Source organism: Dendropsophus ebraccatus, chromosome 14, assembly GCF_027789765.1.
Source record: "Dendropsophus ebraccatus isolate aDenEbr1 chromosome 14, aDenEbr1.pat, whole genome shotgun sequence".
Taxonomy (NCBI): Eukaryota; Metazoa; Chordata; class Amphibia; order Anura; family Hylidae; genus Dendropsophus; species Dendropsophus ebraccatus.
The window spans coordinates 12,075,048-12,087,476 of NC_091467.1; the positions used below are offsets into that span (position 1 = coordinate 12,075,048).

Consider the following 12,429-nt stretch of genomic DNA (forward strand, 5'->3'; position numbering starts at 1 on the left):
TATTGCAAAACTGGTTTTGATCACAAAAAATTTAGTTGACATGGACCTACTTGTGACTATGACCAACATATGGGGGGATATTCTCTTCTGTTTCCCCCATATGTGGATGACCAGATTATTATATGGCTGTTGTGCACAGAGACATAAGGATTTATCTGGTATCTAATATGTGGCAGATTGTTGGGTTCTTGCCCTGTGCCGATTCATTGCAGAGAAGGTTCAGCTCTCTGCCCAAGCCCCCGTCTTCTTTGTCTAGCAAGTAACAACACATCCCCCGCTATCTATCTATCTATATATATTATAATATAATATATTGCTTCTATATATTTTTCCCCACCCCAAGTTCCCGCGAGATCCTCAAGCATAAAAAAAGAAGCCGCCGCGCTGCCGCTCTACAAGCCTGGCAGCTGTTCCCGAGCACATTGCAGCAGAAAGCAAAGTCTGCCTGGCGAAGTGACTGTGCCAGGAGGAGATTAATGTTCAGACCTGTTAGCAAGGGATACGCTGTTTGAAGGACGGAGATGCTCCCTTGCCCCCCCCTCCTCCGTCTACACATGGCTTCTTCCCTCCTGAGACTCAGCTGCTGTAGCTGAGCTGAAGTTTTGCTTATTGGATTCTGGGCCACCGAGATCATTAAAAACACTGCAGGGAAGTATAGGGAACATACCGCGCGCAATGAAAGCAAATGCCAGGGCCGCTATGGCAGATGTAGTGCCGCAGTTCTTCGTTGCGGTTGTCGTTGACACAGGGTTAGAATTAAAATTTAAATTTCACACACACACATTTTTTTAAATATAGTTATATTTTTATTATATATTTTTTTCTTTTGCGATCTTGCAAACTCCATCGTCATAATAGAAAGGGATTTTTTTTCCCACTTTCCTTGCTGCTTGCAGGATTTGGTTCATTGATATTTATAAGCCTGTGTCGTCTCCCCGCACCTCGGCTTCCCAGCTTCATGTGCCCAGAACACATCCCACACGCAGTGACTGTAGCTGCCGCAGCGCCTGGCAGAGACATAATTGTGTTTTTCTACGCCTCCTAGAATGTAAGCAGGATAAATGGGGTCCCCTGACCGGCGCGCCATAGATTGGAATGGTGCCCCGATGTAGAAAACAGGACCAGCCAGTGACGGTGTAGCTATATGTAGGTACTAGAGATGAGCGAATTTACATTACAAACAAAGCAAAGTTATTAGTTTGCTCGGCACTCGGCTTGTACACCGGCTGCCTTTTGCTGCTCCATCCCGGGTGCCCAGAAAAGCTTTATCCTGTCATGGAAAACTGGGAGAAGTTTCCCAGGACTGGATCCAGCTTTTCCAGGCACCTGGGGTCGAGCGGCAGGGAGCGACATGGAGATCAAAGGCAGCAGGCATATAAGCTGAGTGCCGAGCAAATGAAGTGCTTTGCTTTGTTTATAATGTAAATTTGCTCATTTCTAGTAGGTATCGAAAAGCAAATATATAGCTGAAGGAGCTGAGCCTTAGGCGCAATGTCTTCCCCTAAATAAAGCTCACACGTTACAAAACCATTGACGTCAATGGGAAAGCAACGGAAAGTCCGTAGAAATGTGCCAAACACAAAAGGGGAGATTTACCAAACTGGTGTAAAGTAGAACTGTCTCTGTTGCCCCTAGCAACCAACCAGATTCCACTTTCATTCCTCACAGATTCCTTGAAAAATGAAAGGTGGAATCTGATTGGTTGCTAGGGGCAACTAAGACAATTCTACTTTACAGCAGTTTGATAAGTTTCCCCCAAAATGTAAGTGAGAATTTTACAAATTGAATTTACGCCCGAAATTTTTCTTTTAATTGAAAGGGTTGTAAAGTGTACAAAATTGGGACCGGCATGTCCCTGTCAGGTTCCATTGGAGGCAATTTTTTAAATAATATTTGTTAGAAATTTTCTTCCATTCAGCTGCTGGTCAGACAAAGATATAACATATCAGTGAGAAAGGACTGACTGGGGGGGGGGAGAGAAATCCTGGAGGACAGCTCACACATGCTGGAATAAGAGAGAACAGAAAGAGGCCACTCCGCAGGGGAAAATCATATAGGCCAGGGGTGTCAAACTCAGGCCCTTCAGCTGTTTCAGAACTACAATTCCCATCATGCCTAGACAGCCAAAGCTAAAGCTTTGCCTGTCCAGGCATGATGGGAATTGTAGTTTTGTAACAGCTGGAGGGCCTGAGTTTGACACATATGCTATAGGCCTTGTAGTAGTATAAAGAGAATAGAGCTCGCTCACAGGCTGTACAAGCAAAAGAAAGAAAAATGTTTAATAAAGACCTGTGGAGAAAGTACAAAGCAACAATTAAAAATGCTTTTCCATCTCTTTTAAGCTGAGAAAAGTCAGTAGAGAAATATCACAGAAAAGAAGGCCATTGTAGTCTGAACTTGGACCACAGATGTTGCATCATAGTTACATAGTTAATGCGGTTGAAAAAAAGACACATGTCCATCAAGTTCAACCAAGGAGGGGATGGATACAGGGAAGGGGGAGGGGTGATAGGTTCTATACATATGCATTTATATTATTTTGCTTTAAGAACTTGTCTAGGCCGGTTTTGAAGCCCTCTACTGTTGTTGCTGTGACCAGATCCTGTCATCTAATGACATGTCTGTTATTTCTTTATTTTTCTTTATTTTTTTTGTTGGCTGGGCATGTGGTAATATGCATGTATTGGCCCATTGAATACAAGTGGCCCAATAAAGCCTGCAGTTGTGGACTATATATGGCCCAATTTGTGTGACTGTGTGTATGATGCCTAAGATAGCATAGGAATTTTTCTACATTTTTAAAGGGGAACTCTGGATTTTTTTTCTTTTAAATCGACTAATGTCAAAGTTATACAGATTTGTAAATTACTTCTATTTAAAACAAAAAAAAATCTCCAGTCTTCCAGTACTTATCAGTTGCTGTATGTCCTTCAGGAAGTGGTGTATTCTTTTCAGTCTGACACAGTGCTCTCTGCTGCCACCTCTGTCCAGAGCAGTAACAAATCCCCATAGAAAACCTCTCCTGCTCTGGACAGTTCCTGACATGGACAGAGGTGGCAGCAGAGAGCACTGGAAAGTATATACCACTTCCTGCAGGACTTACATCAGCTGATAAGTACTGGAAGACTTGACCTTTTTAAATAGAAGTAATCTACAGATCTGTATAACCTTCTGGCACCTGGGAAAAAAATAAAAAATTCTATGCAGTGCCCTTTTAAAACCTGCTCAACAAACTTTTATAAATACCGCTAATGTGCAGAATAGAGGCCTATTTTTTTTTTTTTCTTTTAGCTGTTTAATTTGTTTCTTTACCTTTTTTCAGCTATTATTGGCGATCCGCCATGATTTTACCTTTTTTATATTCTTCACTGTAACCATAATACAACAAAAGGAAAAAAGAAAACCTCCAGCTTTTCACAGCGCATTGATTTCGTTTCCCTCTGAAGATGCCCGGTGTCCAATTTGTTAGAATCGAGTTTGCAGAGCCAGTAGTTCAGCCAGAGCTACGAGAATATTTATTCTTCACACAATGAGATAAATGTCAGCTAGTCTGTAGTCGGACATTTATTCAAGAATTCTAATTAATAACAAATCAGATACTCTTAAAGGGTTGTCCATGGCTGTAAATGTCCATTATACTATCAGCCAGGGGTACAGTTGGGTAACCAGTCAACCTGACATCTGAGCTTTGCTTTAAAGGGGTATTCCACTCAAACATAACTTTTGACATAACAATTCCTTCCATACTTGTTATTATTTATTCAGCCTCCTTCCCCCATTTTTGAGCTGCTGCTTTCTGCTGAAGACACAAAAACTTGCGTGTGAGCTTTTCTCTCCATCTCTTCCTGCTCCCCCCTCCCTTCTGAGACGGCTGATGTAAACAACTGTATCTGCAACTTTTGTAGCTTCTTTTTAATGCTGGGAGGATTGTTCTAAGGTCAAGTTGATACAAAGTTGCAGATAGGGACTTATTTACATCAGGAGGGAGAGACAGAAAGGAAAGATCACACAGATTTTTGTGTCTTCAGTAGAAAGCAGCAGCTCAGAATTGGGGGAAGGAGACTGGATAGATAATAAGTATGGAAGGAATTGTTAGTCTTACCATGGGTAGCAATATATCAAAAGTTATGTTTCAGCGGAATACCCCTTGTAAATCCTGTTTCATTCTCACAATCCTTTTTTTTTTTCTCGGTTGGTATTGCTAATATATTGTAATATAAACACTGGGAACTGTGTGTTAATGAATGGACCGGGGTTCGTGCACTAGACGTAAATGACAGAACACAATAAGCTGCAGGTGTTGGAGTTTCTGCATGTTTTAGTCATCTCAATCATCATTGTTGGCCTGAATATTAAAACCTCCATCTTTTTTGTGTTGTAGATTGGAAACGTTAATTTATGATAATGAAAATACAGAAACAAGAGCCACAGGTTAGTAATGATCTTCTTTGCCATACTTACATATTACTTGTGTACTGTGTGTTAGGCTATGTTCACACTACGTAAAAAACACGGCCGTATTTCATAACAATACGCCCGTGTTTTTTACGTAGTGTGAACCTGGCCTTATACTGTATATTTTAGTGCAATAAAGAGTCAATAAAATACTGTTAGTAAACATTTATACCATTACCCAAAGCAGCAGTTTACAACTTGGACTGCAGTGGACAAGTAGCTATGTTTGCAATTTATTTTTTTTATTTAAAGGGGGATTCTAGAGATACATTTCTGTTCTTTATATTGGACTTACCTATTCAGGAAAATCGGCACAGGTTGGGTTGTTGCAAAGTGAATTATTTTTTCACTTCACCATGAGCAGTATTAAAAGTAGAAATTTGTCCGGATTACTCCTTAAGGCTGGGTTCACACCACGTATATTTCAGTCAATATTGTGGTCCTCATATTGCAACCAAAACCAGGAGTGGATTAAAAACACAATGTTGAAATTGAGTGGATGGCCGCCATTTAATGGCAAATATTTGCTGTTATTTTAGAACAACGGCTGTTATATTGAAATAATGGCCGTTATTTACTGTTATATGGCGGCCATCCACTCAATTTCAACATTGTGTGAACAGATCCTTTCTGTGTTTTTAATCCACTCCTGGTTTTGGTTGCAATATGAGGACCACAGTACTGACTGAAATATACGTAATGTGAACGCAGCCTAAAGGGAGTTACATAGGGAGCTGCGTCTTGCAGCCTCTACATAGTATTGCATGCAGCTATTCAGACCTGTTTGCAGTGGCCTGGGGTGGGTGGGTTCTTTTAAGCTGTTTGTTTAACGTCCATAGACGTTAATGGGAGTTACATACACAGCGTAGGACCAAGAGCTATGTTGTGTTAAACAGGCGGTATAGCTTTCAGTGCCACCCTGCTTACACAACCCCCATTATTCTCTGTGGAAGTTGTGTGAGTCTGCACGCTCGCTTCTCTTCAGAATCCAGGCTACTACAATGAGACCAGACTGATATTATAAATTATATTGGCAGCACATCTACTTTCTACACAGAGGCATGTGCTGCCAAGAAACATTTCTAATGCCATGTGTGATCAACCAATGAGCAGACCTTGGGCCTTATACAAGTAGTCTGTCTAATGCTGGCCTTGTATAAAAGGGTTCATAGGTAAGTACAGAACACTGCTATACAAGCCAACAGAGAGGAGCACCCTGCTTGTCATGTCCGGACTCTGTTCTCACTGGCATTTAGAGTAGAAGTCTGGCCAAAACAAAAAGAAAATTCAGCGCAGGAACATAATAAAAAATCAATACTTACCTGTCCCCGTGCCCCCACAGCACTCCCAGACTCCCACCAGCCTTCTGCAATGTCAGGAATGCCCACTCAGCCAGTCATTGGGGTGGGACATCAGTGCAGTCAGTGACTGGCTGAGCGGGCCCAGAGCACCTGATCCCGGGAGAAAGTTGAACCCGGCGGCAGTCAGTGAGCCTGTGATGCGGTGCTCTGGGGGCTTGATTCTTTATTATGTTCCCACACACCTCTGCTCACACTGTTATGGTTTTGGCCGGACTTATCCTTTAATTCTTGTATATCTGCTGCAGAAATCTGATTCTAACACTGGGATTTCTGCTCTGGATGTGTTTTGGGTGTGAAAATCTTCCAAATAAGTGAATCTGAGTGGAAATTTTCTATAGCATTGATGCAGACCTATTCCCATCTGTGAGATTTGGCTGGGTATCCGCACTGTAATCGGTGCGGGATACGACACATGTGGGGGAGGCCTCATACTATAGAGCAGCTCAGCTCCCGGCTCAGGTTACACTGCAGCAGGAAGGCTCGGAGGCGTCCTGTCCCTGGATTACAGGCAGGAGGGGAGGGGGGGCAGTGAGATCACTCCGCTCCACATGATGAGGATAGGAGAAGCCGAGGACTGAGCTTTGTTGTCTGCGCCGGTACGTCCCTTCTAGCAGGGTACAGCTGGTAGATGGAACTAGTAACTACAGGAACGCTTTTCATTGACAAAGAGCTCCTCAGACTTGCGTATATATAAGAATAGAATATATATAAGTCATGAGCACTTCAATAACTTTCTAATCATGTGTGTTTCATCATATATATATATGTATGTGTGTGTAAAATAGTATGTAAAAATATTTTTATATGTAACTATCTTTTATATGTAACTATATCTATCCACTGGACCAATGTTATTCAGTAGCGCCGTTGCGTACTACTCACCCGTCCCCGTGCCTGTCCAACGCCAAATTGCTGCTCTGGGACCCCCACGGCCTCTTCTTAGTCAACATCACAACCCGGCTGATTGACAGTCCGCTCAGCCAGTCGGTGACCGGGGTGGGACGCCACTCCAGTCACTGATTGGTTGAGCGGGCTGTCCCTCAGCTGGATCGGGTATTTTCCTATCATCACAACTCCAGTGGGTCCTGACTCGGGTCAGGTGATGCATCGCGGGCCCGGGGAGAGGTAAAAAAAGAAAATCAACGTTGGCCTTTTTTCCCCTCTGCCCCGCCACCTGACAAAAGTTTGTTATGGTCAGACATCTCCTTTAAAAATTATAGATGGTCAACAACCATCTATAGGAATTGGGGTGTAACAAAAAAAAGTGACAAAAAAAAAAATTGGGATATCATTTTGAATTTTTTTTTTGCGCTAATCAAAATAGATAGATACCGCTTATATGGCATAAACAACAAATATAATTTATCTGTGTACATTACTAATAGATGGCTCACAGTTTCATCCCAATTTCAACCATGTTTCACTTCATTTTCTGTCTCTGTCCCCCTTGGCAGCTACCCAACCTGAAAGCACTTAGCTATTCACCAATGTCCAGTGCCTCTATATCCTGCGAGCGCCAGGTACTTGCCCCATTTTCTGAAGCTAGCCTTGAAGATTTTCACCCCGTGACCCTTTTGGACGCCCCGTCTGGACTCCTGCCAGAGAATGAACTGTACCCCGGGCAGGAGAGCTGCGAGCTCAGCGAGGTGACCAATGTGAACGGAATGGAGGACAGTGGAGGGGGTGGGACGGGGGTGAAGAAAAAACGGAAAAAAAAGGAACAGGGGGAGGAGAAGCCGACTAAACCAAAGAAAAAGAAGGAACCCAAGAAAGAAAAAGTCAAAGAAACTAAGAAAGTGAAGGAGCCCAAAGAGGCCAAGGAACCCAAGCAGCCCAAGGTCCCCAAGGAACCGAAAAAGCCAAGAAAGCCCAAGGAGCCGAAACCACCGAAAGAAAAAAAAGCTAATTCTGACGCGGTTACTAAAACCAAATCTAAGAAAACAAGGTAAAATTTAGGACTTTTATCTTTGTTAAAGGGAACCTGTCACCCCTGGAAGGCCCCCGAACCCACCCTACCCCTGCATATGGCCCCAAAACTTACCCCAACCTGCCGGTGTCGCTTCCGATGCCTGTTCATCTGCGCGCTCAATGTGAAAATGGGTGGAGATGAGTCCGGAGCAGTGACTTCCTATGGGCATCAGACATCACCATTTGCATATTGAGCGCACAGAGCGGGCGACCTTATCTCTGCGGTGGGACCTGCATCGGGAGCAGGACCGGCAGCATAAGGTAAGTATGGGGAGCCGTATCCAGGGGGTAGGGTGGTTTTGAGGGGCCATCCAGGGGTGACAGGTTCCCTTTAAGCTTGCACTATGTGACCTCATCTTCTACTGAATATTATAGCATGATACTGCTTGCCTGTAGTGAAAGTGGCCGTCTTCTCCTAAATCCTTGAGTGATGCGTTCAGCTATCAGAAAGTTATACAAATTTGTAAATTACTTCTGTTTTAAAAAAACAGGACTTCCAGTACTTATCAGCTGCTGTATATCCCGCAGGAAGTGGTGTATTCTTTCCAGTCTGACACAGTGCTCTCTGCTGCCACCATGTCAGGAACTGTCCAGAGCAGCAGCAAATCCCCATAGAAAACCTCTCCTGACATGGACAGAGGTGGCAGCAGAGAGCACTGTGTCAGACTGGAAAGAATACACCACTTCCTGCAGAGCGTACAGCAGCTGATAAGTAATAGAAGGCTCAAGATTTTTAAGAAGAATTTTACAAATCTGTATAACTTTCTGACACCAGTTGATTGGGGGGGGGGGGGGGTCAATTGAATGCAAACAATGTTGCATGTAGGACTGTACCTTTTATCATGTGGATTGTACATCAGCTATATATTGAACCAATCTTATTCTGTGCAGCAAAGAACAGGGACCAACTCCAGTGGAGAAAAAGAAGAAAGGGAAGAGGAAAGCAGAACCATGTGAAGACAGCTTGGAGGGTGAGCTCTCCATGCTGAACTCGGGATCTCAGAGCACAGAGGAGTCCACAGAGTCTCTAGACAGTCAGGTAAATGCGTATTGATGTGTTCTTTAGGTTTACCAGCTACTTGCAAGTATTAAAGTTTTATTAGGTGAAAAGTTTTTAAATCTGTGTATTTTCTAACACAGATGCCAAAAATTTTGATTGATCAGGGTCTAGATATTTAGACCTCTATTAAAGGGGAACTATGAGCAGGTTAGATGGATATCTCCCTAATATACTACGTTATTCATGCACATAGATTATTTGTCTATATGTTGTGCTCTTGCCAATATATAGTGAAACCAGCATATCTGTAATGCATACTCGCACTCTTTGAATCTTGAAAAATAAAAGCTTTAAAGAAGTCTTCTGCTCAGGTAAGATTCATGTTGAATCATCCTCTTTCCTTTAGACTAACAATCCATTCCATACTTGTTATCTATTTAGTCTCCTTCCCCCAGTTCTGAGCTCTTGCTTTCTGCTGAAGACACAAAAACCTGTGTGTGAGCTTTTCTTTATGTCTCCCCCTAACTTCTGAGACAGCCGATTTAAAGAGTGTCCCTGCTGGCTGTCTCTGCACTCTGTGATGCTGGAAGGGGCAAGTTGCTTGTGACCTCACTGTGATTAACCCTCCCAGCATTATAGAAAGCAGAGATAGCCGTCAGGGGCACTGTGAACATGAGCCATCCTGGAAAATGAGGGGGAAGGAGAGGGAGACGGAGAGAAAAGCTCTCGCAGATTTCTGTGTCTTTAGCAGAAAACAGCAGCTCGAAACTGGGGGAAGGAGACTGAATAGATAATAACAAGTATGGAGGGAATTTTTAGTCTCGGGGGGGGGGGGGGGTGGGGGGGGGGGGGGGGGCTGGCGTCATTCAACATGTATTTTACCTGACCGGAATACCCCTTTAATTTTTATATACACTGAAATCTGCATATCATTCATTTATCCATAGTTTTTTGGGGGTTCTTTGCATGAATGGATGGATTCCTTTTGGTTTTTCATAATAATTAACAATCCTATTCCACATAGAAGAGGAGGTCGGGACGTCAGGTGAAGCGAAGGAAGTACAATGAAGACCTTGATTTCAAAGTGGTGGACGACGATGGGGAAACTATCGCGGTGTTGGGAGCCGGGAGAGCGTCTGCACTATCTGCATCAACACTGGCATGGCAAGCCGAGGTCAGACTACTACACTGTGCACAGACTGTATAATAAGGGGACAGCATAGGCTTTCTGCTCAAGGCAATGCTAAGATTTCAGACAGGAAGGAAGTGTCATTGCTTTTACATTCTCAGGAGAGAATATACTAGGTATTCATATCAGGTTGGTAACCACCATATATATGAATGATGATCTGTACCAAAACTAAAGAGACCCTGCATCCTATAGTCCAGAGGTAGGGAACCTTGGCTCTCCAGCTGCTGCAAAACTACAACTCCCATCATGCCTGGACAGCCGAAGGCTGTCCAGGCATGGTGGGAGTTATAGTTTTGCAGCAGCTGGAGAGCCAAGGTTCCCTACCCCTGCTATAGTCTGCAGTCAGGATGATTGGGTACAGAGCCGACAAAGCCCAATCACTGTGCGGTAATTCATAGCTATACAGTTGTCTCCCTCTTCTTGCCATCGGTGATCGTGCAGAAGCAGAGAGGAAACCGAGCGCCATGTGATGCCCCATCCTGCCATGGCAGAGAACTCCCTGCATAGCCCACGGAGCAGAGGTGATAGCTGCAGAGGCTTTGATGTCATGACCATGCGAGGATTTCCACACAGAGAGAGTATGAGCACAAAAGGAAACCAGCCGACCTTATATCTAGATATAATCCAGTATTTACATGCACCCTTGCAGCTTGTTTCAAGGACCAGAGATTAAAGGGGTTATCCAGCGATAAAAAAACATGGCCACTCTTCCCCCCCCCCCCTCTTGTCTCCAGTTCAGGTGTGGTTTGCAATTAAGCTCCATTTACTTCAATGGAACTGAGTTCCAAACCCCACCCAATCTGGAGACAAGAGAGGGGGAAAAGTAGCCATGTTTTTGTAGCGCTGGATAACTCCTTTAATGACACACTGAGGAGAGAGGGGTTAGAGGAGAAGTCCGGCGAAAATTTTCATTAAAGTATTGTATTGCCCCCCAAAAGTTATACAAATCACCAATATACATTTATTATGGGAATTGCTTATATAATGCTTTGTTCCCTGCACTTACTACTGCATCAAAGCTTCACTTCCTGAATAACATGGTGATGTCACTTCCTGGATAACATGGTGATGTCACTTCCTGGATAACATGGTGATGTCACTTCCTGGATAACATGGTGATGTCACTTCCTGGATAACATGGTGATGTCACTTCCTGGATAACATGGTGATGTCACTTCCTGGATAAAAATGGTGATGTCACTTCCTGGATAACATGGTGATGTCACTTCCTGGATAACATGGTGATGTCACTTCCTGGATAACATGGTGATGTCACTTCCTGGATAACATGGTGATGTCAATTCCTGGATAACATGGTGATGTCACTTCCTGGATAAAATTGTGATGTCACTTCCTGGATAAAATTGTGATGTCGCTTCCTGGATAAAAATGGTGATGTCGCTTCCTGGATAAAAATGGTGATGTCGCTTCCTGGATAAAAATGGTGATGTCGCTTCCTGGATAAAAATGGTGATGTCACTTCCTGGAAAACATGGTGATGTTACTTCCTGGATAACATGGTGATGTCACTTCCTGGAAAACATGGTGATGTCACTTCCTGGAAAACATGGTGATGTTACTTCCTGCTGGAGAGGATGATGGCAGGGGGACACTGAGGGACACAGGGCACTGGAGGGACACTGAGCATCCCTCTGCCATCATCCTCTCGAGCAGCCACAGCCCGCACAGCTCTGGGATTTGGGTTGTGACATCTCCATGTTATCCAGGAAGTGACATCACCATGTTATCCAGGGAGTGACATCACCACATTATCCAGGAGGTGACATCACCATGTTATCAAGGGAGTGACATCACCACATTATCCAGGAGGTGACATCACCATGTTATCCAGGAAGTGACATCACCGTGTTATCCAGGAAGTGACATCACCATGGTATCCAGGAAGTGACATCACCATGTTATCCAGGCAGTGAAGCCTTGATGCAGTAGTAAGTGCAGGGAAAAAGCACTTTATAAGCATTTCCTGTAATAAGTGTATATTGGTGATTTGTGTAACTTTTTTTTTTTTTTTTTTTTTGGGGGGGGGGGGGGGGGGGGACGACGACAATACAATACTTTAATAAAAATTCTGCCCGACTTCTCCTTTAAGCACTGGCCTTGGCCGATGTGGTTTGTATTATATGATTTTTAGTTGCCATTTTAGTCTATCCTGAATGTGTTTCAGTGAGGTTGTGGTAGGACTGCGTTGCGAGCTGGTCAAGTTTCTTCCACTTCAATTCACATTTATCGATTTTTATGGACCTTGCATTTGCATAGAGGCATCGGTATAGCATGTGCTTCTGTGGAGCATATTGGGTGGTATTTCCATTAGTCCTGTTAGTACTTGGTATTTTCCATGGTGATATTGACTTCACAATGCAGTTTTGATCTTGGCGATGTGTGCCGCAGCCGAGTGCAGTCAGATAATTGTTATTGGAGTTTTTCTTTTGCAG

General features: G+C 43.6%; 1 protein-coding gene across 1 annotated transcript in view; it reads left to right on the plus strand.

The window, feature by feature from the left end:
* CHD6 (chromodomain helicase DNA binding protein 6) overlaps positions 1-12,429 on the plus strand; it is a 71,703-nt gene that overhangs the window by 21,766 nt on the left and 37,508 nt on the right. Inside the window, exons 2-5 of the mRNA XM_069953865.1 lie at positions 4,382-4,431; positions 7,271-7,761; positions 8,676-8,823; positions 9,809-9,958. Of these exons, the coding sequence (XP_069809966.1) occupies positions 4,399-4,431; positions 7,271-7,761; positions 8,676-8,823; positions 9,809-9,958 (822 nt within the window). The 5' untranslated portion in view covers positions 4,382-4,398. The remainder of the gene's footprint in view (positions 1-4,381; positions 4,432-7,270; positions 7,762-8,675; positions 8,824-9,808; positions 9,959-12,429) is intronic.